Source organism: Ornithorhynchus anatinus, chromosome 9 (assembly GCF_004115215.2).
Source record: "Ornithorhynchus anatinus isolate Pmale09 chromosome 9, mOrnAna1.pri.v4, whole genome shotgun sequence".
NCBI lineage: Eukaryota > Metazoa > Chordata > Mammalia > Monotremata > Ornithorhynchidae > Ornithorhynchus > Ornithorhynchus anatinus.
This window is the reverse complement of record NC_041736.1, coordinates 47039850-47066920: the sequence shown is the minus strand read 5'-3', so window position 1 is coordinate 47066920 and position 27071 is coordinate 47039850. Positions and strand designations below refer to the sequence as shown.

The 27071-nt window shown below is 40.6% G+C and overlaps 1 protein-coding gene across 5 annotated transcripts in view; it reads left to right on the top strand.

Moving 5' to 3' along the window:
• The window catches only part of PLCB4 (phospholipase C beta 4), a 272520-nt gene that overhangs the window by 139008 nt on the left and 106441 nt on the right, over positions 1–27071 (top strand). For all 5 annotated transcript variants that reach the window (XM_029072432.1, XM_029072431.1, XM_029072428.1 and 2 more), the window contains one exon: positions 24163–24261. In XM_029072432.1, coding sequence (XP_028928265.1) covers positions 24178–24261 — 84 coding nt within the window. In that variant the 5' untranslated portion in view covers positions 24163–24177. The remainder of the gene's footprint in view (positions 1–24162; positions 24262–27071) is intronic.

Genomic DNA, 27071 nt, shown 5'->3' with positions numbered 1-27071 from the left:
CGATTCCATGGTTCCAAAACATTGAGGTTTTAGGGTACTGAGGCCATCAGCTCCCAGGGTTCCAGCCTCCTGAAGTTCCAGGTTCCAGATACCCCAGCTCATGAAACTCTAGACTACTGAGGCCCTAAATCACCCCCTGAGGTTCTAGATCATTGAGGTTCTAGATCACCCCTGAGGTTCTACAACTGCTGAGGTTCTGGACTGCTGAGTTTAAGACCCCTGGAGTTCTCGATCCCATGGTTCCAGATCGTTGAGGTTTTAGGTTACTGAGGCTATCGGCTCCCAGGGTTCCAGCAGCAGTGTGGCATAGTGCAAATAGTACAAGTCTGAGCATCGGAGGACCTAGGTTTTAAGTCTGGCTCCACCACTCATCTACTGTATGATCTTGGGCAAGTCACTTCACGCCTCTGTGTTTCAGTTACCTCTTCTGTAAAATGCTAATTAAGACTGCAAGCCTTATGTGGAATGGGGACTGTGTCCAACCTGATTAGCTGATATCTACCCCAGTGCTTAATACAGTTCCTGGCATATAATAAAATGCTTCAAAAATACCATTATTATTAATAGTATTCCACAGTCTTCACTTCATGTATCCCCTGAAGCTGTTCTAGCCCAGTGGACTTGACCGGGCCTCAGAAGTAGGTTTCAGTATGCAAAAAGTGTGTTCCGTAAAAGTACGGGGTGTCACATAGTCTCGCAACTGTTCAACTGAAAGGAGGAGATGGGAAGGAGATTGTTAGCCAAGGGCAAATAAATATCTGCTGTACGAGACAAGAAATAGTCTAGACATGCTTATCACATTAGAAAATCCAAGTCCCATTACGGGTATCTTAAAGGAGGGAAGTAATCATACTTGGTCTAACAGACCATCTGTCCAATTTTTTAACTCGAGGTTTTAAAGACATAGTTTGTATTGGGGATATTTGGTAGATATCTATATACACAGAGAATTAATGCTTTTTTGGCAGAGAGTGGTGAGCCAAACTCGTCAGAACTGTTGTATATTCTTAAAGTGAGAAGGCAGTGTATATCTGGTATTACAGATCACTTGACAAGGGCAAAGGGAAATGAAATTAGGAGATGGTAAACGATCCAACCTTCTCTATGATGTGTGAAACGCAGAATCCCTCTGGTTGCCACATTGTAATTTCTGGATTGGTTTCACCAAAGGAAAATGATAGTAGATTAGCCTATATTGTTAAATGGACCAAAGTCTTTTTTTTTTTTTAAAAAAAAAGAGCCTTGATATGGCTGAAAACAAATGGTAGAAATCAGTGTGTTAGTTTTCCATTTTCAAACACCCTGTGAGTGCTTAATATATATTACTGTTAGATTAAAGAGTACTTTGAATAATGATGATAATGTTGAATTTATATATATGTGGCCCTCTCTAATACTTTGTTCTTAAACATTTCAAATTAACAGTAATATGTAGTAACTGGGTTGCATACATCTGACAAGGTTTTAGGGAATGATCAAACTGTGTCAGTGATGTGAAGACAGGGATGGAGAAAGAATGAGCATGACAGATTATGTGCAAGTGTAGAAGTGTTACTCAGTTGCCATTTCAGACTCTGTTTTGGAGTAAATTAAAAGCAGAATGGACTAGCAGAAAGTGCAGGGGCCTGGGAGTCAGAGGTCCTGGGTTCTAATTCCGGATCAGCTGTATTTCTGCTGTGTGACCTTAGGCAAGTCCCTTAACTTCTCTGCGACTGTGGGCCCTCTGTGGGATAACGACTGTGTCCAGCCTGATTACCTTGTATCTATCCCAGGACTTAGAAGAGTGCTTGGCATACAGTAAGTTCTTAAGTTCTATAATTGTAACGAAGATGTTGATCAGATATACCAGGAACTGTACCAAGCTCTGGGGTAGATAACAGCTAATCAGGCTGGACTCAGTTCAGAGCTCACAGTCATTTTACAGATGAGGTAACAGAGACTCTAAGAAGTTAAGTGATTTGCCCAAGGTCACACAGCAAACAAGTGATGGAGCCACGATTAGAATCCAGGCTTGTGTTCTTTCCACTGGGCCGTGATGCTTCCGACTGCTTTTGTTGGAAAGAAATGGTTCAAATTTGAAAGGAATATATATGCTTATCTTCATATACCTACATTCACAGTTGCCTCTTCAATGAATTGGGGAGTGGGGGAGGTGAGGGGGGAGTGAGAGGCCTGGGTGAGACCTGCAGAGACCTGCAAAGACTGTCCTTTTTTTTTGCTTCTGTTTGCAGTGCCTAGCACCATTTATTAGTACAGTGCTAAGCACTTAGTGTAGTGCTCTGCTCATAGTAAATGCTCAATAAATATGATTAAATGAATGAATAAGCTGATGCCTTCTTTTTTACATTTGGGTAGGACATGATTTATTTCCCTCTACTCCCAATTTGGTCATGACTTCCCTGAGTCTTTCAATCAATCAGTCTATGGTAATTTTTGAGTGCTTATTTGGTATACTGTATTAAGTGATTGGAGAGTACTATAAAATATAGTAGATAGACATCATACTGGCCCACAAGGAACTTACTAGCTTTGCACTGTTTGACTTGAATATAATCACTTTTTCTTTTTGTCTCTTTAAGTTCTGCCTCGGTGATAGCATCACTTGAGTGAGAGTCCGAATGTATCATTAACACATGGAATCACTGTAGTTGTATTGAGAGTGTGCCAATTCAGTTCTTCCTTTCCTTGGCAGATAGACATCTCTAGGTATGCAATCCAAAGAAAGATCATTTTTCTTGCCATATTACGGTGCAAACTCATCTGTAATTGAATGTCTACTCTTGCCTCAGGTCTCCTTTAGCATTACTGCTTTCTCAAGTTTTTCTGCCTCTCAGCCCATGTGTTTTGAATTCTTTTCCTCCAGGGAAATTATTTTCTTTCTGCCCAGATGATTCCAAGTCCTTTTGTATTTATCATACAACAGTGTGTGACACTTACGCTTCCAAATGATACTCAGCTATGACACATGGCCTAAAGTTAAGTTTCACTGAATCTTGGAAATGTTTCTTCCGTCCTCTTTACTTCCAGACATCTCATATTAACTCACCAAACCATAGTTGCTTTGGTAGTATTATGTTTCCCACCCATCATGTTGGATCTCATTGAGCTGACACCTTGATGCTGATCAAATGATGCTTCATTCCAAAATCTTATTGTTTGTGATCCCGGGTGACAGGATGTTAAGTACGACTCATAGGTAACACTGATGTAACAAGCTCTGTCAGTGGATGTGAATAGCTATAATGAGCCCGAGTTTTACAGAAGTACAGAATGTGGGGTACTTCATTTGGTCTGATATGCAGGATTTGGATTGAAGTTTAATGATGTGGTGCTTCATTCTGTCAGTTCACCAAAGAATGTGCTTACTTTCTTGAGTTATTGTTACTTATTTTTCTACCTTTGGTGGGGGAATTGTGTGACAGCATTCAGCTGGAATCACGAATAAAAAATATTTGGTTATGTGTGAGGATTCCTAGGGTCATGTGGGAACATACCAAGGTGATCCTCAGGCTATTTAAAGGTATGTAACTTTAAGGCTTTTTTTTTAAAAAAAAAAAAGTGGTATTCGTTAGGTGCTTACTATGTGCCAGGCACCATACTAAGCTCTCGGGTCAAGATAATCAGGTTGGACACAGTCCATATTCCACATGGGGTTCACAGTCCATTTTACAGATGGAGAAACTGAGGCACACAGAAGGTCATACAGCAAAGTGGGAAGCTGGGATTAGAACCCTGGTCCTTATGATTCCCAAGCCTGTTCTCTATCCATTGATAAAACTACTTTCATTCATTCAATTTTATTTATTGAGTGCTTACTGTGTGCAGAGCACTGTACTAAGCGCTTGGAAAGTACAATTCGGCAACAAATAAGGACAATCTCTACCCAACAATGGGCTCCAAAGGGGATTCCAGAGGAATCCCTTTTGATGATATCTGAGGAATTGCAAGGGGTTGATTTGCAGATAGTAGCTATTTGATTGCTTGAGTGGTTTTCATCAAATCAGTCAACCACAGGACTCGCGTTCTTCATGGCTACTGGAAAGTCTCTTGGAAATACCCATTCACTATTTAAATGGAGGCTGATCTTAGAATGAGGCAATTTTATTTAGACTAGTGTATTATTCAGGTAAGATTTTTTTTGAGGATGCTAATCAAAGCCTTCTGCCCGGCAAGCATGAATTTACCAGAGGTTCCCATACCAAGGTCCCCTGGAAGTCAAACAAGGCAGTAGTCTCTTGGATTGACCAAAGACCCTCAACTGTAGCAAGTGCCCCATGGAATAAACCAGAGGCCCCAGAGCAGAATTACAGGGCCAGTGACAAAATGGGACCCTAAGGAGAAACAAAAAATTGAAGAAATGTCGTTCTCTTCTCTGCTACTTCAATATTAGAAGATCCTCTTATAGTGTGCTACATGCAGTTGGCATTCAGTAAATACTAAGGATTTGATGACTGGATGCCTCAATCCAATCCAGACCTCTGAGCGAAAGCTGCCCATGACCCAAGCTGGTTAAGGTCTGACATTTGGAGAGGATTGGTGCACTGAGTGGCATGCCACCGTGTCAGGTGTTATGCATAAGTATTTCCCACCACGTGAATCATATTCGCCGTGAGTCAATCAGGGCTACATTGTTCTTGGCCATTTTACTTGACATTGTTCTGAGGAAGCCACTTAAACTGAACTGATTTGATTCATAATCATGTTCTTGATAAAGAGTTTTATAAGAAGCTCATCTCAATTCTGTTTCCATACTTACAATAGACAGATCCTCTGAGCTAGGGCTGAATATATTCTTTTGTCAACCCTAGCACAGGAATTCTTAAAGTAGACAGTAGAGTACCAGTTTTAGCTTATTTTTAATTAGAACAGAGATTCCTAGGCACTTGTGGGTACAATACAATATTTACACTGTTATCAACAAGATGTTTGAAAGAAGGTAAAAGGAACAGTTGTGAAATAATTGAGAAGCAGAATGGGTTACCTGAAATAGCACTCTGCTAGGATTCAGAGGACTAGGGTTCTAATCCCAGCTCTGCCACTTGCCTGTTGTGTGACCTTGGGCAAGTCACCTAACTTCTCTGTGTCACAGTTTCCTCATCTGTAAAATGGGGATTAAATACCTGGTTTACCTCTTTCTTAGACTGTGAACCCCATGCGGGACAGGGTCTATGTCTGACATGATTATCTTTTATCCATCCCGGTGCTTAGTACAGTGGTCGACACATTGTAAGCACTAAACAAGTTATTCTCCTTAACTTGCCTGCACCTCAGTTACCTCATCTGTAAAATGAGAATTAATACTGTGAGCCCCATGTAGGATAATGACTGTGTCTGACCTGGTTAGCTTGTATCTACACCAGTTCTTATTGCAGTGCCTGATACATAGTAAGCACTTAACAGATAACATAAAAAACAAAAGTATTATTATTATTACAGGTATGTTAAGGGACTTCTTTGTTCTTCTTCTTGAAGGGCCACAATTAAGTTAGCCTAAAATGACCAGTCTTCTGGTTATCCTAGGCAAGATGGAGATGAAACCTAAAAGTGGACAAAGCCCATATTGCGATCACTCCAAATATGAGAAACTCAGGCTAAGGCTCCTCCTGGCTCCAGGGCCAACCTGCCAGAATGTTGAGGCAACCGTTGAGGCCATGCAGGCTAAAAGTAGGCTAGGGAGTGAAGCTGAGATGAGAGCCTGGAAAAATCTTAAAATGCTCACTGGGGGCCTACCAACCTGTTATATTGTACTCTCCCAAGTGCTTAATATAGGGCTCTGCACACAGGGAAAGCTCAATAAATACCGTTGATTGATTGACTGCTCTCCGAAAAATAGGAGGTTCCGCTAAATGTCAGAATTCCCTCATTGGCCTTGAATGAAGGAATCAAGCTCGAGGTCATACTTCCTTACATGGAAAATGGGTTGTCCTCTCCATCCGAGGTGAGCGAACTTGCAGAGGCAGATCAGCAATGGAATCTAAATGGTCGATGATCAATGTGAATGATGATAAAACTTAGAAAGTAAACGAGATGGGGGAAAGAAGGGATACCGGGAAAATTTAAAAGGCTGTTGGGTTGATATTAGTGCTGGGTAGTTAGGTCCTCAAAGTTTACTCTTTGTAAGATCTGATGTTAAATGATGTCTATGGAAAATGATTTTGCCATTTTGATAAATGAACCACATTTTCCTCTTAAATACTCAGTAATTATGGGGACTAGTATTGATGTATTTCAGGGCTGTACAGACAACTAACCATATAAAGTTGGAATTGATTTATAAATGTAAATCTCTAGAGCTTATCTTAATTGTGAAAAAGCTTGTAAATAGATGGGTTATCTTATTTAAGTTTTCTGATTACTAGAATACCGCTAAAACGTGGAGATGAGTAGGAAAATAGACCAGTAATGCTATTCAAAGGCTTTTGAATAAGAATGAATGAATGAATGAATGAATGAATGAATGAATAATTGTCATGTATAGTAATGTATTTCTGAACTCAATTACACAAAATCTGGAAGGTTTTTTTTCTTTTTAATGGTACTTGTTAAATGATTACTGCGTGCCAAGCACTATACTAAGTACTGGGTTAGATACAAGATAATCAGTTTTAATAGTAGAAATAGAAATAATTGGAGCTTTGTAATGTTAACCATTACTTAATATGCTTTTTTTCTAAATGATATTTAAGCATTACTCTGTGCCACACACTGTACTAAGCACTAGGTAGATACTTGCTAATCAGGTTGGACACGGTCCATGTCCAGTCTTAAACTCACAGTCTTAAGCCCCATCTTACAGACGAGGTAACTGAGGGACAGAGAAGTTAAGTGACTTGTGCAGGGTCACATGGCAGACAAGTGGCAGTTCTGTGACTAGAACCCAGATCCTGATAACCTTGTATCTACCCCAGCACTTAGAACAGTGCTTGGCACATAAAAGCACTGAACAAATACCATTGTTGTAAATAAAATTGTGGTATTTGTTAAGCACTTACTATGTGCAAAGCCCTGTTCTAAGCGCTGGGGGATACAAGGCGATCAGGTTGTCCCACGTGGGGCTCACAGTTTTAATCCCCATTTTACAGATGAGGTAACTGAGGCCCAGAGAAGTTAAGTGATTTGCCCAAAGTCACACAGCTGGCAAGTGGCGGAGATGGGATTAGAACCCGTGATCTCTGACTCCCAAGCCCGCACTCTTTCCACGGAGCCACAACGCTTAGAACAGTACTTGGCACATAGTAAGCACTTAACAAATACCATCATTATTATTATTATCTTAACTGGGCAGGAATTAAAGTAGAATTAAAGTACCTACACTGTATCTCAAATCTGAATTTGAAGTTTTTCATTTTTTTTGCTTAGCACTTTTATTCTCAAAATTCACACATTATTCATCTCATTTTTGCCTTCATAACATCTCTGTAAAGTTGGTAGAGAAGTAGATAGTACATTTTGTGGATGAGGAAACTGAGGTACAGAGAGTTAACTTGCCTGCGGTCACATAGGCTGGTGGCAGAGCTTGGACTCAGACTTGGGTCCTCCAGCTTTGAGACCAACGCTCTTCTCTTAAGCCATGCTGCCTCCCTTGAATTTTGTCTGGTGCTTTTTCCTCAAATTCATTGTTTTCAAAAGATACGTGATTGCTGCATGCTTTCAAATTGAAAGCAAAATTGGAATTTCCAGTGATGTGAATGTGATTAGATATAAATAGCATTTAAGTATTATCGTGCACATAAACATTATTATCGATGATAAATATTACCTTCATAAGCAGGATGATAACCATTCCTTTCACTCAGGGGATTCTCAAATGTTTTAAGGAATTCCATTTGTGGAGTGGAATGCAGCAGCTGTACAACATTGGATAGCAATACACAGAGCAGCATATTATGGCAGGAGTTGAATCACAATATTTCATCAAGTTAAACAAAAATACAGGGTGGATGTTGAGAGGAAAATATTTTTCCTAAAAGTAAAAAATGTGTCTTATTTCCTGGAGCTAAGACGCCCCCCGCCCGCCCCCCCCGCCCATCACCTATCCTTGTAAAGCTATAGTTGACCCCAGATGGCCAGATCTGATTCCGAATTACTCTATCATCAGGCAGAATTCTCGATTGGTTTCCTCGAGGTGCTGGAAGCCCCCCAACCTCCTCCCAGAGATGACCTCAGCTATCTCGGGCCCTGAGTACCCAGGATACCCCAAATTGCTTTATGAGTCAGGAATTCTGCTTCCAGCATGCCTTGCATTGTCTCTCTCTGCTAGGGTGCACAGAGGTATGTCTGGACCAGCAGCTGTCGTCCCAGTGGCAGTCAGTCGTATTTATTGAGTGCTTGCGTATTTATTGAGCACTGGGGTGGATACAAGCAAATTGGATTGGACGCAGACCCTGTTCCACGTGGGGCTCACAGTCTCGTTTCCCATTTTACAGATGAGGTAACTGAGGCCCAGAGAAGTTAAGTGAGTTGCCAAGGTCACACAGCAGACAAGTGGCAGAGACGGGATAAGAAACCAGGACCTTCTGACTCTCAGGCCCATGCTGTATCCACTCCTCCATGCTGCTTCTCTTGTGTCTGTGAGCAAAGTAGTGGGGGGTTGCCAAACTCTTGCCTCTAGTGAATATTTTCCTAAGCACTTTCCAATACATTTATTGCCATGTAACCTCTTAATATCTTTTGGAGAGGAAAACAGGTAGTCCCATTTTTGCAGATATGGAAGCTGATATGACAGGAGGGCAACTACCGGTCCTTTTTTATGGTATTTGTTAAGCTGTACTAAGAGCTGGAGTAGATACAAGCTAATCACTGTGGACACAGTCCATGTCCAACATCCCCATGCTCACAGTCTTAATCCCTATTTTAAGGATAAAGTAACCGAGGCACAGAGAAGTTAAATGACTTGGCAAGGTCACCCAGCCAACAAATGGCAGAGCCGGGATTAGATCCTTCTGACTCCCAGGCCCATTCTCTATCTACTAGACCACACTGCTTCTCTATATTACATAAGAATTTTTCTTCCAAAGAGCTCTCAGGAGCTCCTACAAACACAACAGGTAGAGGTTTTCACTCAGACAGGAGATTGCATCTGTGGACCTATTTAGGAATTGCGGCTACTGCTGAGAAGGCTGAGTGGGTAATTTGATGAGTCGGATTTTGTCCGTGACACCTATTTGGCCACTCACTTTCCCAATCTAGATCCATAAATTCAGAGAAGACAGGAAAAAGTTAAATAAGATGAGAGGAAAGAAAGGGGAAAGTGATCATATAGGTGCTCCTCTGTAAGGTGGTAATGGTGCTTTAAATATTGCACGGCAAATGGTGCTTTAAGTGATCCACTAAATGCTTCTGTGAATTAAATTCTTTTTGCTTTGGTGCCATATAAGATATTCTCATTCCTCTTTCAAAGATTAACAGTTCCAAACTTCTACCATGTATTTAGTAATAGTGACACTTTCAACTGAAACAATTTAAAATGAACAAACCAAGTTTGCCAGGCTGTGTTAACACACCATTGTTTGATTTTTTAAAATAGAGGAAGTGGTTTAAATCGCCTCAAAACAAGGGAGTACTAGTACCCTCCCTCCCCCTGCATTGGATAGGTTTTCAATGCAGCCTCGGCCCCAGTGAACCATCGCCACGGATTGAGGTGCTCACTTAGCCTAGCTTGTGTCCACATTAGTCTTCAGGGATTCTCTTCCCAGCTCCCAGCCCAAACTCAGGGACAGCATTGAGCTCGGACCTAGACCAGGACAGTTTTAGAGGAGCTGTCGCTAGCCAGGAAGAATCTTCCCACAGGATGACTTCCCAAATCCTAAAGCTCCTGGCTTTTGGGCACTCACTGGGATCTCTAAACTGTTCCAAGAAGGTCCTTGCAGGAAGCCAGTTTGGTGTGAATCTCTCTTCTTCCCCCTTTTCTCTTCTCTTCCTCTCTCCGTCCTCCACCTACCTTCTCCCTTGACTGACTAGTAACCCTCGGAAAGATCCCTGAATGTATTGGGTGGCATGGTTTGCTCCATACATTTGGGTCAGCCCAGGTTGAAAATTAGTAGATACCACAGTGCTCACCCAAGTCCAGTTTCGTAGCCAGGTGTCCCACGGACACTGTTAACCCACCATGGTCCAGTGATAAGAACTGGGGATTTCTGGAGGCTTTTTAAGGACTGGGTTATTTAACTGGAAATCTGGACAAGTAGCCATATGCCCATAACTTCTTGTATCCCTCTGCGTCCACCAGGATTATACCAGATAATAAAGTAATTATAATCATGATATTATAATAATGGTATTCATTAAGTGCTTGCTGTATGTCTAGCACTGTTCTAAGCATTGGTGTAGACAGAAGTCAGTCAGGTTGAACACAACCCCTTTCCCACGTGGGGCTCACAGACGTAGTAGCAGGGATACCAGGAGGGAGATAAGTAGGAGGGAGATAAACCATGATTCTCCTTGAAATACCGCGTCATGCCCTTGTGGCTGCTTAATTTGTGCTTGATGATGATAAACCACAACCTGTATAGAGGTGCATATGGTAATAGCTCAGATTTTTGCTCTCATTGAAAGCTGACTCTCTTTGCTCCTTTTTCATATTCAAGGATTGCTAATGGTGCCATTTTTAGGCAAAGACCTTCCTCATTTGGAAGTTCTCTCGAATTGAAGCTCCAGGGGAAAGTAATTAAATTTAATGGACTCTCAGACCATAGGTATAGACAGAGGCCCTATATATAAAATCTGTTTGAGTCATTCAAAAATAAAATATAGCCAACTCATTACTCAAGTTATTAACATGAAAGCCCAATTCCTTTCTTATTACCACCTGAAGAGTTGGTTTCCAGGAAATACTGTAAATGACTGAACCATGGTTAAAAATATTTAATGGATTTAGTATTCACTACTTAACTGGAGATAAAATTTTCCCCAAATCACCAAGATTTAAAAACCAACCCTAAATTCCAAACTCCAAAAATGAAACTGAATAGTCATCTGTATCTCCTCCACTTGAGTCTGAGTTGCAGTATCAATCTGCATACCTCTTTCCCTATCGATCCATCTTGAGTTGATAAATTCTTTAATTTTAATTTACACGATTAAGGTTAAATGTAACCTTTAGGAAATGGAAGTTTTCTTATTTCCTTGTTCCAAACAACCCCCACTCTTTTTTAAGCACTCACCAGCCTCTTCACTGATCACCCCTGTTTCAACTCTTTCCTCTCTCTAGTTCATACTTAACTCTGCTGCTCTAAAGATCAATTTTCTGAATCATTATCCACTCCTCATAAACCTCAAATGGGTACCCATTCCTGGCTGTCTCACACAGAAATTCCTGACCCTCAATCAGCTTTCTCTTTCTTTCATATCCACTCTATTGTCCCATAACACACCAGCTCACACTCTTTGTCCCTCTCAAACTACCCTGTTCATTGCCTCATTCTCATCACTGCTGCCACCCACCTCTTACTCATGCCATCCCACCTATCTAGAGCTCCCTCTCCCTTCAAATTTCACAACCCCAAGAAATCCCATCTTGTCCAGAAAACCTTCCTCGATTTATTTCTCATCTCTCATGGTCATAACCCCCCCTTTCCCCCTCCCCCAACCCAGTGCCTGTTCAGGACTTTTAAGCCAACTATGCTCTGAAATATTCACCATTTTCATAGTACTTTTGTATCAATATTGCATTGCCTATTACTTAAATACTCACGTATATATCCCCTTTTCCTTCTTCCGCTACACAGTAATTTATTCTAGTATCTCTCATTCCTAATAGATGAAAATGCTTTGAGGGCAGGACTTATGTCCACTAATTCTCCCAAGCACTTAATACTATGCTCTGCCCATAGAAGTGCTCAGATACTCTTTATTGATACTTGTTGCCTGTTGCTTTAGCAAAGAAATCTGACAGCCTGTCTCCCTCTTTTCTTCTCTTGTTCCTTCAACCCTTTTCCCTTCCCCATTATTTTCCCCTCTTTTTTCCATTCCATTGCATTCCATTCCCCTTTATATCATCTCTTGCTGACCTCCCTGCTTCCTATATCTCCCCACTCCAATCCATACTTCACTCTGCTGCCCGAACTGTTTTTCCACAAAAAAATTCAGTGCAATGTTTCCCTACTCCTCAGTATTTCCCTACTCCTCAAGAACTTCCAGTGGTTGCCCATCCACTTCCTCATCAAACAGAAACTCCTCACCATTGGCTTTCAAGCTCTCAATCACTTTTCCCCATCCTACCTTACTTCTCTACTCTCCTCCCACATCCAGCCTGCACACTTTGCTCCCCTAATGCCAACCTACTGATTGTACTTCGATCTTGTCTATCTCGCTGCTGACCTCTCCCCCATTTCCTGCTTCTGGCCTGAAATGCCCTCCATCTTCACATCCTACCGACAATTACTCTTCCCACCTTTAAAACCTTATTGAAGGCACATCTCCAAGAAGCCTTCCCTTCTGCATCACCCTGATATGCTCCCTTTAATTCACCCCCTACCTAAAAGTGACAATGTATATATCTGTAATTTATTTATATTAATGTCTGTCTCTCCCTCTAGACTGTAAGCTTGTTGAGGTCAGGTAATGCATCTGTTCTACTGTAATATTGTGCTCTCCCAAATGCTTAGTACAGTGTTCTGCCCACAGTAAGTGATCAATAAATATGATCTCTTTCTCTCACCTTTCCCCTAAATACCTTCATCTTGGTTTCTCTGGAAAACCCTACCTTTTCTTTAACAGACATGCAAACCTCAGTCCCCTTGGCCTAGATATTTGACACCTTCAGGGGCTCTCTTTGAAACCGGCCTGAAACCATATAACAGGTTCAGAGTATGACAGGTTAAGCTTTCCTCCCAAATAAAGAGAATAATTGCACAGAAAAGACTCCAGGCATTTTCAACAGCTTGGCTTACTGTGCTGGAGGCTATGATCAGGACCTAGGGGAATGCATATCCTTTCTAGTCTGAGGGTTAAAATAATTGAGTTGATTTAGGTTTCACTGCATCTGTGCCCAGCATGCATTTTTACCCACCTTTATCACTTCAATGTGTTGGAAGTTAGAGAAAGTCAGTAAAATTAAATGAGAAAAGAACCTCTAGGGATTGTTACCCATTCAGCTGTCTGACCTTTGGTGCACCTCCTTTTGCCTCCGGGATGTTTTCATGGAAGGGACATTTTTCCCTGTGGAAAGAAACACATTTAAAAATTAGTTACCAAAGTAGATTTTATGAAAGAGACAGTTATTTCAATATAGTTGCAATAATTATTGAATGCATCTTTGGAATCTAGAAAATGTATTTTGATACTATAGCAATGTTGAAGAAATTTCCCTATGTGATTATCACCATCAGTTATCCCACAATACACAGTAGGAATTCACTGTTTCTGAAGCTGTTTGAAATGTAGTCTGGATATGAATTTAGAAAATTATGTTTGTATATCAGAAATTACATACATGGTACTTTATTGTCATTTGCATCATTTTCCTTTCTTTGAAAATGGTGATTCTCCAAGACTTTGAGTGCATCAGAGATGTAATGGGTCATGTCAACATATGCCTGATTCTCTCTCTCACTAAACCCCTCCCACTGCTTTTCTTTATTCTCTTGGGTCCTCTCTCTCCATCTGCTGCTGTGACGTCCTAATGTCATTGGATAAGATTCTTTGGTCTGGTCGGCATGTGTAATTGGATGTTATTTTCATTTGAATATCACCGCCAGTGGCACTTATTGAATGCTTATTGTGTGCAGAGCTCTGTATTAATCACTTGGGAGAATAAAATAAAACAGGATTGACAGATATGTTCCCTGTCCACAAAGAGCTTGCAGAATAGAGGATATCATTTATTATTACAGAGTGTTTCATACACTTTAAAAAAAGCCCAATAAATGAACCCAAACTATCATTGTGCATGAAGGTACAGAATATGTTAAGGGGAGTGATCGGGGAGGTGCTGTCTTCACTGAATACCCTCTGGGACTAGGGAAGGGCCCATGATTTAGCAGCTGTGGCATTACTGCATTTTCACCCGCATGTGGAGGACTTGTGTGTGAGGAAGACTCAGCAGCTCACCGACACAGGGCCCAGCCATCCATTTTCTGAAAGTGAAGTTTGGCCTCTTTAGAGTAGAGTTGGGGCATCTAGTCCTGAGGCCCGGCTGGCACTTGGGCCCGGTTGGGCAAGGCTAGGTTATGCCATAGCGTGAAATGTGGCCTGAACAAGTCGTTATTACAGAGCATATAATTTATGTGGGCTGGAGACTGACTTTTTGGTTTCTATACATCTGTATCTTTCTGTGGTTACAGAATTCCAAAATGAAGGCCAGGATCTTTTAAAAAAGAAGATTATTGCAGGAATGAAATCCCAAACCATAAACTTTGGATTCCTTGTAATTTCTCCTACGTGCTCCTCATTTTCGAGGCCAAATCCTGCCTTCACTTTCAGCTCCAAAAAAAGGCAGTGAAAGTAAATGTGAACACATCACTGAAGACAGAATTTGGTCGCATGTAAATCTATAAATATTTCTCAGGTCTAATATTTTTCACACAGGGGTTATTGAGGGTTGAATTCTACCTCTAGATGTAAATCTGTAAAATGAGTTAGCTCAGGGTGCATTTTGCTTAGAACCCATGGGGCAGCAGTTTGTTTTCTCCTTATATGGTTAGGAATTAGTTTCCAATGTGCATGGTATTTTACTTGAGCTTATTCTTTCTGCCCATGTAAAAGATTTGCAAAGGAACTCAAGTTTATTTATAAAAATAGTTTTAAAGTTTTTTAAATGGGCATAATCATGACTAAATTCAAGGACTTTTATTTTTAATACTTAAAAATAACATCACTTTTAAAGACAATAGAGTATTTGAAATCCTTGAAGTTGCTTCTCTTTATATGCCTGATTTTCAACTTCTCAACTCCCTTTATTAATAATAATCTAATAATAATAATAATAATCTTACTAATCTATTTCTTGATTTTATTTTTAACCAGAGTAAAGAGCTCTGGTCCGGATTGAGAGTGACAGAGTTAAAACAGATCTTTAACTTTCTTTAGCCTTTAAAAAGTCTCTACCTGTACAACTGTATTGAAAACCTATTCCTTCGTCCAAAGACAAGACACAAAGCGGGAATATATGATTCTGTTCAATTACCAACTGAAATCATAGCTGTTGATCTGGATCCAAATAACAATCCATTTAATAACCAACATTAACGTGTCAGATCTTTGTTCAGACCTTTGTTAGCAAACTGTATGCATTCAGTTTGTCATTATGAAGGATCTGGAGGTACTGGTGGGGATCCAGATAACCAGTAAAATGACTAAATGTTTAAAAAATGGGCCCTTTGAGGAAAGTCTATAGGAATTTGAGTGGCCAGCCCCACTCGAATTGATAGAATTCAAGCAAAAAACTATTGTTATGAGGAGGGTGGCCTCCATTTCTGCAGATAAATAAATAAAATGAACAGGCTGAAATCTAGCAAGGGTTTAAATAGAAGTCTCCTGCTGATGACAGTCCTCCCCACTGCTTGGAACTCCTCTTCATAGCTGACAGACCACCCCTCTCTCCATCTTCAAAGCCTTTCTGAAATCACATCTTCTCTAGGAGGCCTTCTCTGATTGATGCCCCCATTGTTTATCCTCCAGTTGCCACTTCAGCCCTTAAGCACCACATAAGCACCTGTAGCATTTATGTACATCTCTCATATATTCTGTTATTTCCTCTTTCTTATAATTTGTGTCAGTCTCCGTGTGGGATTAAGGTTTTTGAGATCAAGGTTCATGTACACTCATTTCTATTGTACTATATATTGGACTCCACCAAGGCCTATCCCTCAGGAGAGCAAAATTGGGGCCATATAACCATAAGCAAAGATAAAAATCGACCCTCCAAATAATAAGCACCATCATCATTAAGTGACACTATGTGTCAAGCACTGTGCTAAACATTTCTCATTCTGCCCTCACATGAGCTTTCCTGATGTTGGGCAGAAAAGCTAGGCTCCACCCAGAATATTCCAAGCCACTCTTACAGGTGGTGAGGGGATAGAGGGTTGAACTTTCTCCAGGCCTGTGACCTTACTCTGACATTTTTTCAAGTGCTTAAAAAAGGGCTCTGCACACTAAATGTGTTCACAATAACTGCTGCTGATTGAGTTTATAAAATAAGGAAGAAACTGCATAATACTGGAATGGCTTTAGAGGGAGATCATAAGTCTTCTTATCTGAGGAATTACAAATCTTCTGAAAAAGCTTAGACATCTATCTCTTCTGGATGAATTAGGCATTCTGGGAAAGAAAAGGGAGAAATGAACAGAGAAGGGAAAGGAATTGTTTTCCCTCAGACTTAGGCTGTGAGCCTCATGTGGGACAAGACTGGGCCGACCTGATTAACTTGTGTCTACTGCAGCACTTAGAGTAATACTTGACACATAGTAAGTGCTTAAGTATAATAACAATGCTACTTGTTAAGCACTTGCTCTGTGCCAAGCACTGTTCTAAGCGCTGGGGTAGATACAAGGTAGGCAGGTTGAACACAGTCTCCGTCCCACATAGGGCCCATACTCTAATATCTCCATATTACAGATGAGGTAACTGAGGCCTGGAGAAGTGAAGTGATTTGCCCAGGACACACAGCAGATGTGGTGGAGCCAGGATTAGAACCATGACCTTCTGACTCCCATGCCTGTGCTTTATCCACTAAGCCATGCTGCTTCTCAATAATAATCTCATTTTATCAGGCTAATAATAATAAATGATCATAAATCCATTGGGTTACTTGAGACCGGTCTGATTTCTGCCGACTGTTTTTTAGACTAGTATAGTTAATCTCCCTTCTAGTTCCTGTCAGTGTCCTGGATGTTTTCAGGTTCACTCCTTGTGCTAATCTCCTCATTCCTTCCTTCCTTTTCCATTTTTAGCCTCCCTAACCCTGTGTTGGACTCAGGCTTTTTCGTGGTTGGTTGGCTGGAATATAGTCATTAAAAACATCATTATTTGCCAAGTTGTTTAGCTAGGCCTGAACATTATCTTCTGCTGCGTGCTTCTAAAAAAAATATCTTGCTGGACCAAAGAATCTTACCCTGACGGGACTGTCTACCGCTATTTATCCATCCCTGCTCCCCCAACTATTTGTTCTAAACCAAAATGTGGAGGGATTTAAAGCCTTCCAATTTTAATTTGGTGTGAACAAATGTTGGGTTCCATTGAGGAGTAACAATCAGAATGATGCTATAACTCTAATAATAAGTGTTAAGCACTTACTATATGCCAAGCTTCTTGCTAAGTGTTGGGGTACTTACAAGATAAGCTAATCATACACAGGTTCTTCTCCACATGCAGCTCATACTTCAAGGGGAAAGGAGAACAGATATTAAATTTCCATTTTACAGCTGAGGAAAGAAAGGCACAGAGAAGTTAGAGTAAGTGGCGGAGTCAGGTTTAGAAGCCAGATGTACCAACACCTAGTTCTGTATTTTGTCCACTAGGCCGAACTGCTGCTTCACTCATCTATAAGAAAATGAGTCTGGCTTCTCTCTAAAAAATAGCATAGAATAGAAAAAATAGAATAGATGGAGAAGATTAAAGTGCTAGGGTCCAAAAAGGAAGCTCTTCCAGTAGTCCAGGCTTGAGTTAGGGTCTGGACTAGGGATATTACAGTGGGAATGGAGAGGGTTGAATAGACTGGTATAATACAGACCTATCTCTGGAATATGTCAAAAATAATCAGGGAAAATGAAACTAGCCTCAAGAGAAAAGTGGCTGATCTTTCAGCTAAAATCATGTAAGCATGCTACAGTAAACCTATGTTAGTCTCTGGGATGGGGAAATGGAAGACATCAATAAAAATAATCCTATCTAAGAACCAGGACCATTCTGGGGCTCATTCCTATGAGGGGACATTGCACACGTCTTGCGGTGGACTTCACAGTGGCAAAGAGCAAACACTGATTGAAAGAGGGTGTTCATTGATTGGTGAAACCTGGCTATATTTCACTTTAGGGGATTGGTTGGGATGCAGCCCCAAGAGGTCTTCCAGTACCCCAAGTGCTGCAACTACAGAGCCTGGAGGACTCTTTGCTAATCAGGTGGACAGGACATGACATTTCTGGCCTCCCCACGGCCAGAGTTAGGATTCACCAGGAGGGTGCATATAGCTTGATTGAAGGACTCAGACTCTCCTACTCAATGGACTCTTTCTTCCACTGGGTAGAAGAGTTTCCCAGATGAAGAATTTTCACTGTGGGCAGGGAATGTGACTCCAACTCTGTTATATTGCACTCTCTCGAGTGTTTAATACAATGCTCTGTAAACAGTAAGCACTCAATAAATACAATTGATTGAAGAGTTCTCTTTTACTGCATTGCAGATTTTAGAAATGCTAGTTTCTGGGGCTTCCTAGTTGGTGAACTGCTATATAGACATGGTGACTATTCAAATGGGTTGCATGATGTTCAAGAATTTATGTTCAAACCAAATCTCACATGCAGCAACTTAAAGCCATTTCCTTTCATTGTCGGGAGAGATTTATTTTTATTTTTAGATTGGATTTGTGAATATTTCTAATGTGGATTTAGTTTTCGTGCTATGGAAAAAATCTTAAACACACTAAATTTGTCTTCCCCAGAACTTGTCACATACTAAAAACCCAGCATAGAGCCTATGTACTTTATTACTTTAGAAGTGAGTTTTATGCAAATACTTTTATGGAAAGACTTTAAAATATTATGTTCTTTATCACTCAATCATATTTATTGTATGCTTACTTTATGCAGAGCTACTTCATGATTGGGAAAGCACAGTATAGCAATTGTATTTATCATCAGTTGTGTTTTTGATATTTTTGAAAAGGGTTTTGTAGTAAATTAGAGAAAAAATATTTTTAGATTTCAGGGAGTGTTGTTATTAAGACTTTCATATATCAATGTCATACTAGATTTGTATCTGAGCTAAATTCACTTATACAGAAGGCTTAGGCAGCCTTATGAGAGCTGTTGACCTGTTTTTAGATATGTTTTCAGATATGAAGCAATGGTGTATTTTAAGGTGAGGAGTAAAGTGCACTGGTATTTTAAAATTAATTATTTTTCTTTGCTCTTGAAGACAACTTTGCTCTTGAAGACAACTTTATGCTGGTGTCATTTGAGGTAGTGCAGTAAAAAAGAAAAAAAAAATCAGTTAATCCTGTTATGAAACATTTGTTTGTTTTGAGGTTGACGTGCAATCAGAGTAAAGTTGAACTTCAAAACACTTTTCTTCCTATGCTGAATTTGCCCACCACTTCTGTTCATTCATTGTTTGGGAAAAAGGGTCTTGGTTTAGGGAAGCACATTACTAAAAAACTTGTCCAATCCAAGCACTGTAATTATTTATGAGATTTAAAAGAGCAGTTGTAAATCAGAGAAAAACTATTCACATCAGCTCTTCCAGTTCTTATGCATATCTTTGTAAATCATGTGTATACTTTTCAATGATTTAAACTGAAATTTCATGATGCTGACACATTTTCTGTCTTATTAAATTTTGGGGATTTGGGGGTTTTGATGATAATTTGGGCTAATTGTTATGACAGCTTATGTAGATTATTCATGAAATTCTGCTTCATAAAAGTTTTTTTCATTCCAGTTTAACCCACAAAGTAGCCATAATAATATTTTACTCAACTTCTCCTGCTATGGATTCAACCTTCAATCTCAACTAACACCTGGTAGCTTGGATCCAGCTGATGAGGGAGGCCATTTTTCAAAGGCATTCTGGCAGTAGAAATCTTCTCCCTTAGTTTTTCAGCTCTTTTCTATCCTAGTTCTTTTCTGTCCTAGTCTTTCATGATAGACATCTCTAGAACCTGTTGGCCCTTAAATAGGAAGATAAATTAAGTGAATGTTGTGACAGATTTAAATTCCTTGTGCAGAATTCTTCAACAGCATTTATTGAAAAGCTACTTTTTAGGCCATTTCAGCTGGCCTTCTGCCCTGAGGTGAAAGTTCAGTGTGCTGTCCCTCATGTGACATCTGACTTTCATGCCCTGACACAGGCAGGATGCCAGGGGATGATGTCATGTGGTGCATCAGGTGGCACCTTCAAATTGTGCTCCTTCCCCAAATGGAGAAATAGCAATGATCTGATTTAGGGGATCCCCTAAACCTAACCTGACTCCCATCCTGGGCTACAGAGCCCCACTTTGGGTGACAGAGGAAACGAGCACTCATGGCTGAAGCCCACAAGATCTTCTTAGACCACCAGGAATGCAGAGAGAGAACCAGAGGATCCATATAAAATTAAAACTCAAGATGACTGCTCATACATCTGAGCTGGGGGCAGGAGGCAGTGATGACTCTGAGCATTCCTGGGAGCCTTCTTGATAAGGAGACTGGATAGGGCCATCGTCTTGAATATCCCAAGCGGAGGCCTTCTTGGGGATCAGTGGTATTACACCGCCGATGTCACCCTGTGGCAACTACTCACCTCACCTCTGAAGCCAACCTGGTACACTACTACTATGTAGAGAGTTGTCCTCTGCCACTTGTCAGCTGTGTGACTGTGGGCAAGTCACTTAACTTCTCTGGGCTTCAGTTACCTCATCTGTAAAATGGGGATTAACTGTGAGCCTCACGTGGGACAACCTGATTACCCTGTATCTACCCCAGCGCTTAGAACAGTGCTCTGCACATAGTAAGCGCTTAACAAATACCAACGTTATTATAATCATTATTATAATGTTGCTGCTGGTGATTGTATCCATGGGCACGCTGAAGAAACTCTCTTTCACACTATAGCTTCTTGCGGTTTGGCACTTGAAAATAAGTGTGGAAGTAAAAGACACCGCCCCTACAGTGTAATGGACAAGGCAAAGAGAAATATGATTACGTAGAGAATAGAATGAGAGATCAGATACAAATAGCAAAAAGTAATCAAGTAAACGTATATGTATATCTATAAACTGCAAGTTCCTCATGGGCGGGAAACCAGTCTACCAAATCTGTTGTACTCTTCCAAGCACTTAATATAGTGTTCTGCACATAGTAAGCGCTCAGTAAATATGATTAAGTGCTAAGGTGGTGGTTGGGATGATGTCTTAATCAGCAAGTAGGGATTTTGTCAGGAAAACAGAGCACTTATATACATATACAGCTGTAATTTATTTTAATGTCTGTTTCCTCCTCTAGGCTTTTAGCTCCTTGAGAGTAGGGGTTGTGAATATTTACTGTGTTGCTTTGGACTGTCCCAAGTGCTCACACAGTAAGCACTCAATAAATAGCATTGCTTGATTGATTCTCTCCTATCACTGCACCATTCTTCTCTGTCCGTTGCCATCCTTTTCTTGAAGGTTTTGGTTTCTATACAGTTTTTAATTGGCATTTCTGGAAGGATTCAATATTTATGAAGCAAAAATTCCTGAACACCTCTCCTTCATTCTTCTCCTTGAACCCACTAAGTTGTTGCAGTACCCTGAATATTATACAGCAGAGAGTGGAATATCTAATCCACAAAGTTGCATAATATTTTAAAAACAATCAGGCTATTCAACATTACCTGGCTTACTTCCATTGAATGTTCAAGGTGTGTACACACTAGAAAAGGTGATTAATTATGTACCTATCCTTTGTCTCTGTAAATTGTCCTTCACCTCCTCTTTAAATAGATGGATTTTCCTCTAGGACAAGCAATGCCCTTTGCTTATGCCAATAGGTTGAGGTAGTGTCACTGTGGGAAGGGGATCAGCCATACGAGCATAAGGGAATCGCTCTCTCTGTGAAGTAGACTGACCAGGTGTCCTGATAATAATAATAATAATGTTGGTATTTGTTAAGCGCTTACTATGTGCAGAGTACTGTTCTAAGCACTGGGGTAGACACAGGGGAATCAGGTTGTCCCACGTGGGGCTCACAGTCTTAATCCCCATTTTACAGATGAGGTAACTGAGGCACAGAGAAGCTACGTGACTTGCCCACAGTCACCCAGCTGACACGTGGCAGAGCTGGGATTCGAACCCATGACCTCTGACTCCAAAGCCCATGCTCTTTCCTCTGAGCCACGCTGCTTCTCTGATTTGTCAGAGCTATAGAATGTGGAGTACAAAAAGGTGATAGCACCCTTTCTTTCTCCCCCTCTCTGCTAAAATGTGGGAATAGTTGCTTTTCCTTTGAAGTTCAGAATAAGAACACAGGAAGCAGTGGGGCCTAGTGGACAGAGCAGAGACCTGAGAGTCAGAAAGCCTGGGTTTCTAATTCTGGCTCTGCCTGCTGTGTGACTTTGAGCAAGTCACTTAATTTCTCTGTGTTTCAGTTCCCTCTTCTGCTTAATGGAGATTCAGTACCTGTTATCCATCGTACTTAGGCTGAGGGACCTGATTATCTCAAATCTACCCCAGCTCTTAGTACAATGCTTGACACCTAGTAAGACACATAGAGAAGCAGAGTGGCTTAGTGGAAAGAACCTGGGCTTGAGAGTCAGAGGTCGTGGGTTCTAATCCCGGCTCTGCCACTTGTCTGCTGTGTGACCTTGGGCAAGTCACTTAACGTCTCTGTGCCTCAGTTACCTCATCTGCAAAAATGGAGATAAAAAATGTGAGCCCCATGTGGGACAATCTGATTATCCTGTATCTTCCCCGGCGCTTAGAACAGTGCTCTGTACATAGTAAGTGCTTAAATACCATAATTATTAAGTACTTACTGCACACTATTTTTATTGTTGTTGTTGTTATAAGAATTCCTTTCACGTAAGTAGACACGTGAAGATAAAAAAGGATAGGACCAAGGAATGAGTTTAGTATTGGGTAGTATGATATTGAGCAAGCTAGTGAATAATTGTTAAGCACTGTTCTAAATTGTGAGGTATATGCGTTAATCAGTTCCTGTTCCTCATGGGGCTCACAGCCTAAGAGGTAGAGAGAACAGTTATTCCCTATTTTATGGAGGAAGAAACAGAGGTACAGAGACATTAAGTGGCTTGCCCAAGGTCTTACAGCAGAGTTGAGATTAGAACTCAGGTCTTCTGATTCCTTGGCCTGTTCTCTTTCCACGAAGCAGTTCTGGGCCTCTGAAAGTTGCTGTTATATTTGGGTAGATTATTTCCCCCATCCCTCCTGGCCCATTCTACTGGATCGCTTGTGAGGCTTCTCTCAGCATGAGGATTTCCTCTCTCTGCTATGCCCCAAAACAAGGGAGGGTTGGTAATGATAATATTGGTATTTGTCAAGCGCTTACTATGTGCAGAGCACTGTTCTAAGCGCCGGGGGAGACAGGCTCATCAGGTTGTCTCACGGGAGGCTCACAGACTTAATCCCCATTTTACAGATGAGGGAACTGAGGCACAGAGAAGTGAAGTGACTTGCCCACAGACAGCTGACAAGTGGCAGAGTCGGGATTCAAATCCCTGACCACTGACTCTCAAGCCCGGGCTCTTTCCACTGAGATGATAAGCTTATCAAGGAGATTTGGGAAAAGGAAAGGTTATCCCTGTTGCCAGTCATGTATCCGGAAGTTCCCTGAATTTCAGCACTTCTGTCCCCGTATTAACCACACGCAGTATGGACTAACAGTAATCCCCGGTAATCAGGTGGAGGCCTGCCTTTTGAGCAATTCACGGTCATTTTACTGAAGAAGGGTACTCTGCAGTAACGGTACTGAATCAGTACTTCATGCAGAGAAGCACTTCTGTGCCCTTGTCCAATCCATAGTAAAAAATTTTAAAAATCCTCTTCTACCTTTTAAAGCAGGGTGAGTCATCATTGTGCCTTTCAGTTAAAAGCAGGCGAGTGTTACCAGCTGTGCTAATGAATGGAGTACTGCCACCCACCCACAGCTGCAGCTAATTAAAACTCTGTCCAGCCCGTAGCAGGCTTATAAATTGATCCATAATGCAAAGTACTGGGGTCCGCCTTCAATTAGTGGGAATTTCTATGTATGGAGAACTCCTCTTGAAAACACACACAGAAATGTTATATGCGGGATTTAAAATGTTTTCGGTCAAAACTAAAACCATTTATTTTGCTCTGCATCGTTGCATTTTTTTGTCTGCACTCAGGAAAGAATGGTTGTAATTGGGTTATGGAGAAGGATAGGAGAGAGAGACTTTATTCAAGTGATTCAAGTGTCCCTCCCCTCCACTCACCTCTCAAGATAACCCAAAGCAGGGACATTGCATTTTGGCTGGCAATTCAGTTTATTAAATAATTACTTTTATTTTCAGATTTTATTGAAAATCATGGCCAAGCCTTATGAATTTAACTGGCAGAAGTCGGTTTCTTCCTTTTTGCAAGAAGGAGCTGTTTTTGACAGATACGAAGAGGTAAGCTAAACTTGTTTTGATTTGAGATCCTGTAATGACAGTATTATGGAAATATTCTGTGATAAGAGGAAAGAGCTTAGGAGTAATTGCAGCTGTAGAAATTGAGTTTTGTGAACCTAGTCCAATTAGAAATAAGTAAATAATGAGGCATTAGTAATGGATTTTGTTTATTGCCATACTTTTAGCATTCTACCGACATAAAACTTTCTTTTGTGCTCATAGAGCTATGATAGTTCTTCATGCCAAGAGTCATTATAACTTTGGGTAAGACAGCCTATCACTATCTGTAAAGTGACTTTCCATAATAATAAAGCAAAATCATTGTTTAGGACAGAAGAGAAAAGCTATGTTTCTACAGAGGCCCTGTGGGTTATTTTCAGTGAACTGGAAGAAAGTGCCATCTTTTTTGCTAAGAGTTCACTGTGCCAGAGTTTTGCTCATAATGTGTACTAGTTTTCCTAAATAGAAACAGCTTTCATGTGAGTTCTCTTGGAGGTTGAACTGGTTAATATGAGGTTGTAGGGATTTTCTGAGGAGTTCTAATTATATTTCCCTAATGATCTACATGACTGCTGCTTTTCAAGTAATGGAACTCTTGAAAATCATGGAATTAGCTGGAAAATGATCATTCTTTCATATTAATTGTCTGAAAATCACTGCCAATGACATCCATTAAAGTGCAAGCTAGGCTGTGACCTTCACAGAATTAACTCACTCACACCCTTATTCCAAAACAGGTTGGCTTAAATAGGTGAATGTTTCTTCTTTACCTACTTTGGTTTCACACCAACAGATGTTTAAAAAAAAGAGGTGTGAGAGTAAAAGAGACTGTAATCCAAAGTTTCTAAAGTGTATTCCTATGTTCATTTGAAAAAAGGACGTTATTACACCAAGCTGTAAAGGTATATTTGGAGAGTCAACACAAGCACAGATGTACATCTCCGTACTCAGATAATACCCTTCAAAGTGGGTAGAGTTGTGAAGATATGTCTTTGTAATAGATATTTTGAAATTTGGGAGTTGGAAGCAGCAACATTTTGTAATACATGGCCCGATTTGGTTTTTGAAATAAAAAACCACTACAGTTTCTTGGACAGAATTCATTAATGGAAGTTTGAAGATCTGAATTGTGTGGTCGGGTCTTGTAGTCACATGCTTTATGACCTTAAATAAAACATTTAATTCCATGGTTTACACTTCCAACTGCCAAGTGGGCTACCTCACTAGGAAGCCATGGCGTTAATGAGATAATAGTTTTAAAGCCCTTTGACCCTTTTGAAATTAGGGCAGGTTATAAAAAGCAGATAAAATATTACATGTGAATTACTTTTTGCCTTTGTTATATTGATTGAAGCCTGAGTTAAAGTCTAGAAGAATACAGTAATTTGTCAGACTGTGGAATGCTGCATTTTTATGAAGTATGATAGATTCCTACCAGGTTAATAATTCTATGGAAGGTTTAAGTAATTGGTTGCAGTGTGCTCACTAGGCAATATAACTTTACTGTTGGAAATTACTCATTGCTTGGAAATTGGTCATTTAGAAACCAATAATACTGGCACTGAGTAAAAGCAATTGACTTTCTTATGAAAAATTGCTCACAGAGGCAAGAGATGCTACGCTTTCCTCTGGAGAGTCTACCCCTCATCCAAGCAACTCCACACTGGTTCCAACTGTGCAATCTGATAGTGCTTAGACCCAGACCTTCCAAATCTGCCCAGAGGCATAAGTGACAGTCTGATGTTCCTTTGACAATAAAGCCAAAACACGCTGTTACTAACTACTAGCACATATACCCTAGCAATGAGACTATAAGTTCATTGTGGGCAGGGAATGTCACTGTTGTACTTTCCCAAACGCTTAGTACAGTGCTCTGCATGTAGTAAGTGCTCAATAAATATGATTGAATGAATGAAGTCAATCACTCAGTGGTATTTATCGAGCACTTACTGTGGGCAGAACACTGTACTATGAACTTGGGAGGGGACAGCAGAGTTGGTCAACACATTCCCTTCCCATAACAAGCTTACATTCTTGAGAGAAACAGTCTGCAGACATGAGGATATTTGCATCATCAGAAAACTGACAAGATAATTAGCAAGAGCCTGAAAACAAGAGTGGGTAGTGATGGGAAAAGTTATTGGATCCTAGGGGCCCAGAAAGCAGTGGCCTACTTCTCTGCTCAAAGAATCTGCCAACACCAATGTACCAATCACCAACTCTATCTTCCACCCCCCCCCCCACCCCAAAAAAAGAAGACATCCTGTATCCATCATAAGTTTTGACATCTCATAGACTGTGTTCTCCTTCAGTAGGACTTGAAAACTATAGGGATTTCTGAATGTTGGGCTTTCCATTGGCTCATTTGCTCCAATCTGGGGCTAACTGTACAGCCAGTGCAGCAGCTATCGTGAAGGCTAAATGTCAGGTCATGGAAAAAACAAAATAACTTGTACAGTGCCAAGTAATCAAGTAGTCACAGCAGCCCTCTTGGGATAATAGAATTGGCCTGAACAAGAAATGGCTCCTTTCCTCTGAGATACTGGCTATCACGACTAAGAGTGGCAAAGAGACACCATCAAGACTGGTTTGATGTAAATGTCTCAGAGATTAGAGAACTACCTGCAGCAAAACAGGAACACATCAATGTTTAGAACGCTTAGTACAGTGGTCTGCACATAGTAAGTGCTCAATGAATACAATTGACTGTATCAAGAAGACCTCACAGGTCTTCAGTACTGATATAAATGAGAAGTCTGTAAAAATATATGATGGAATATGCAGCTCAAGCAAAGAAACATGCAGGGCCA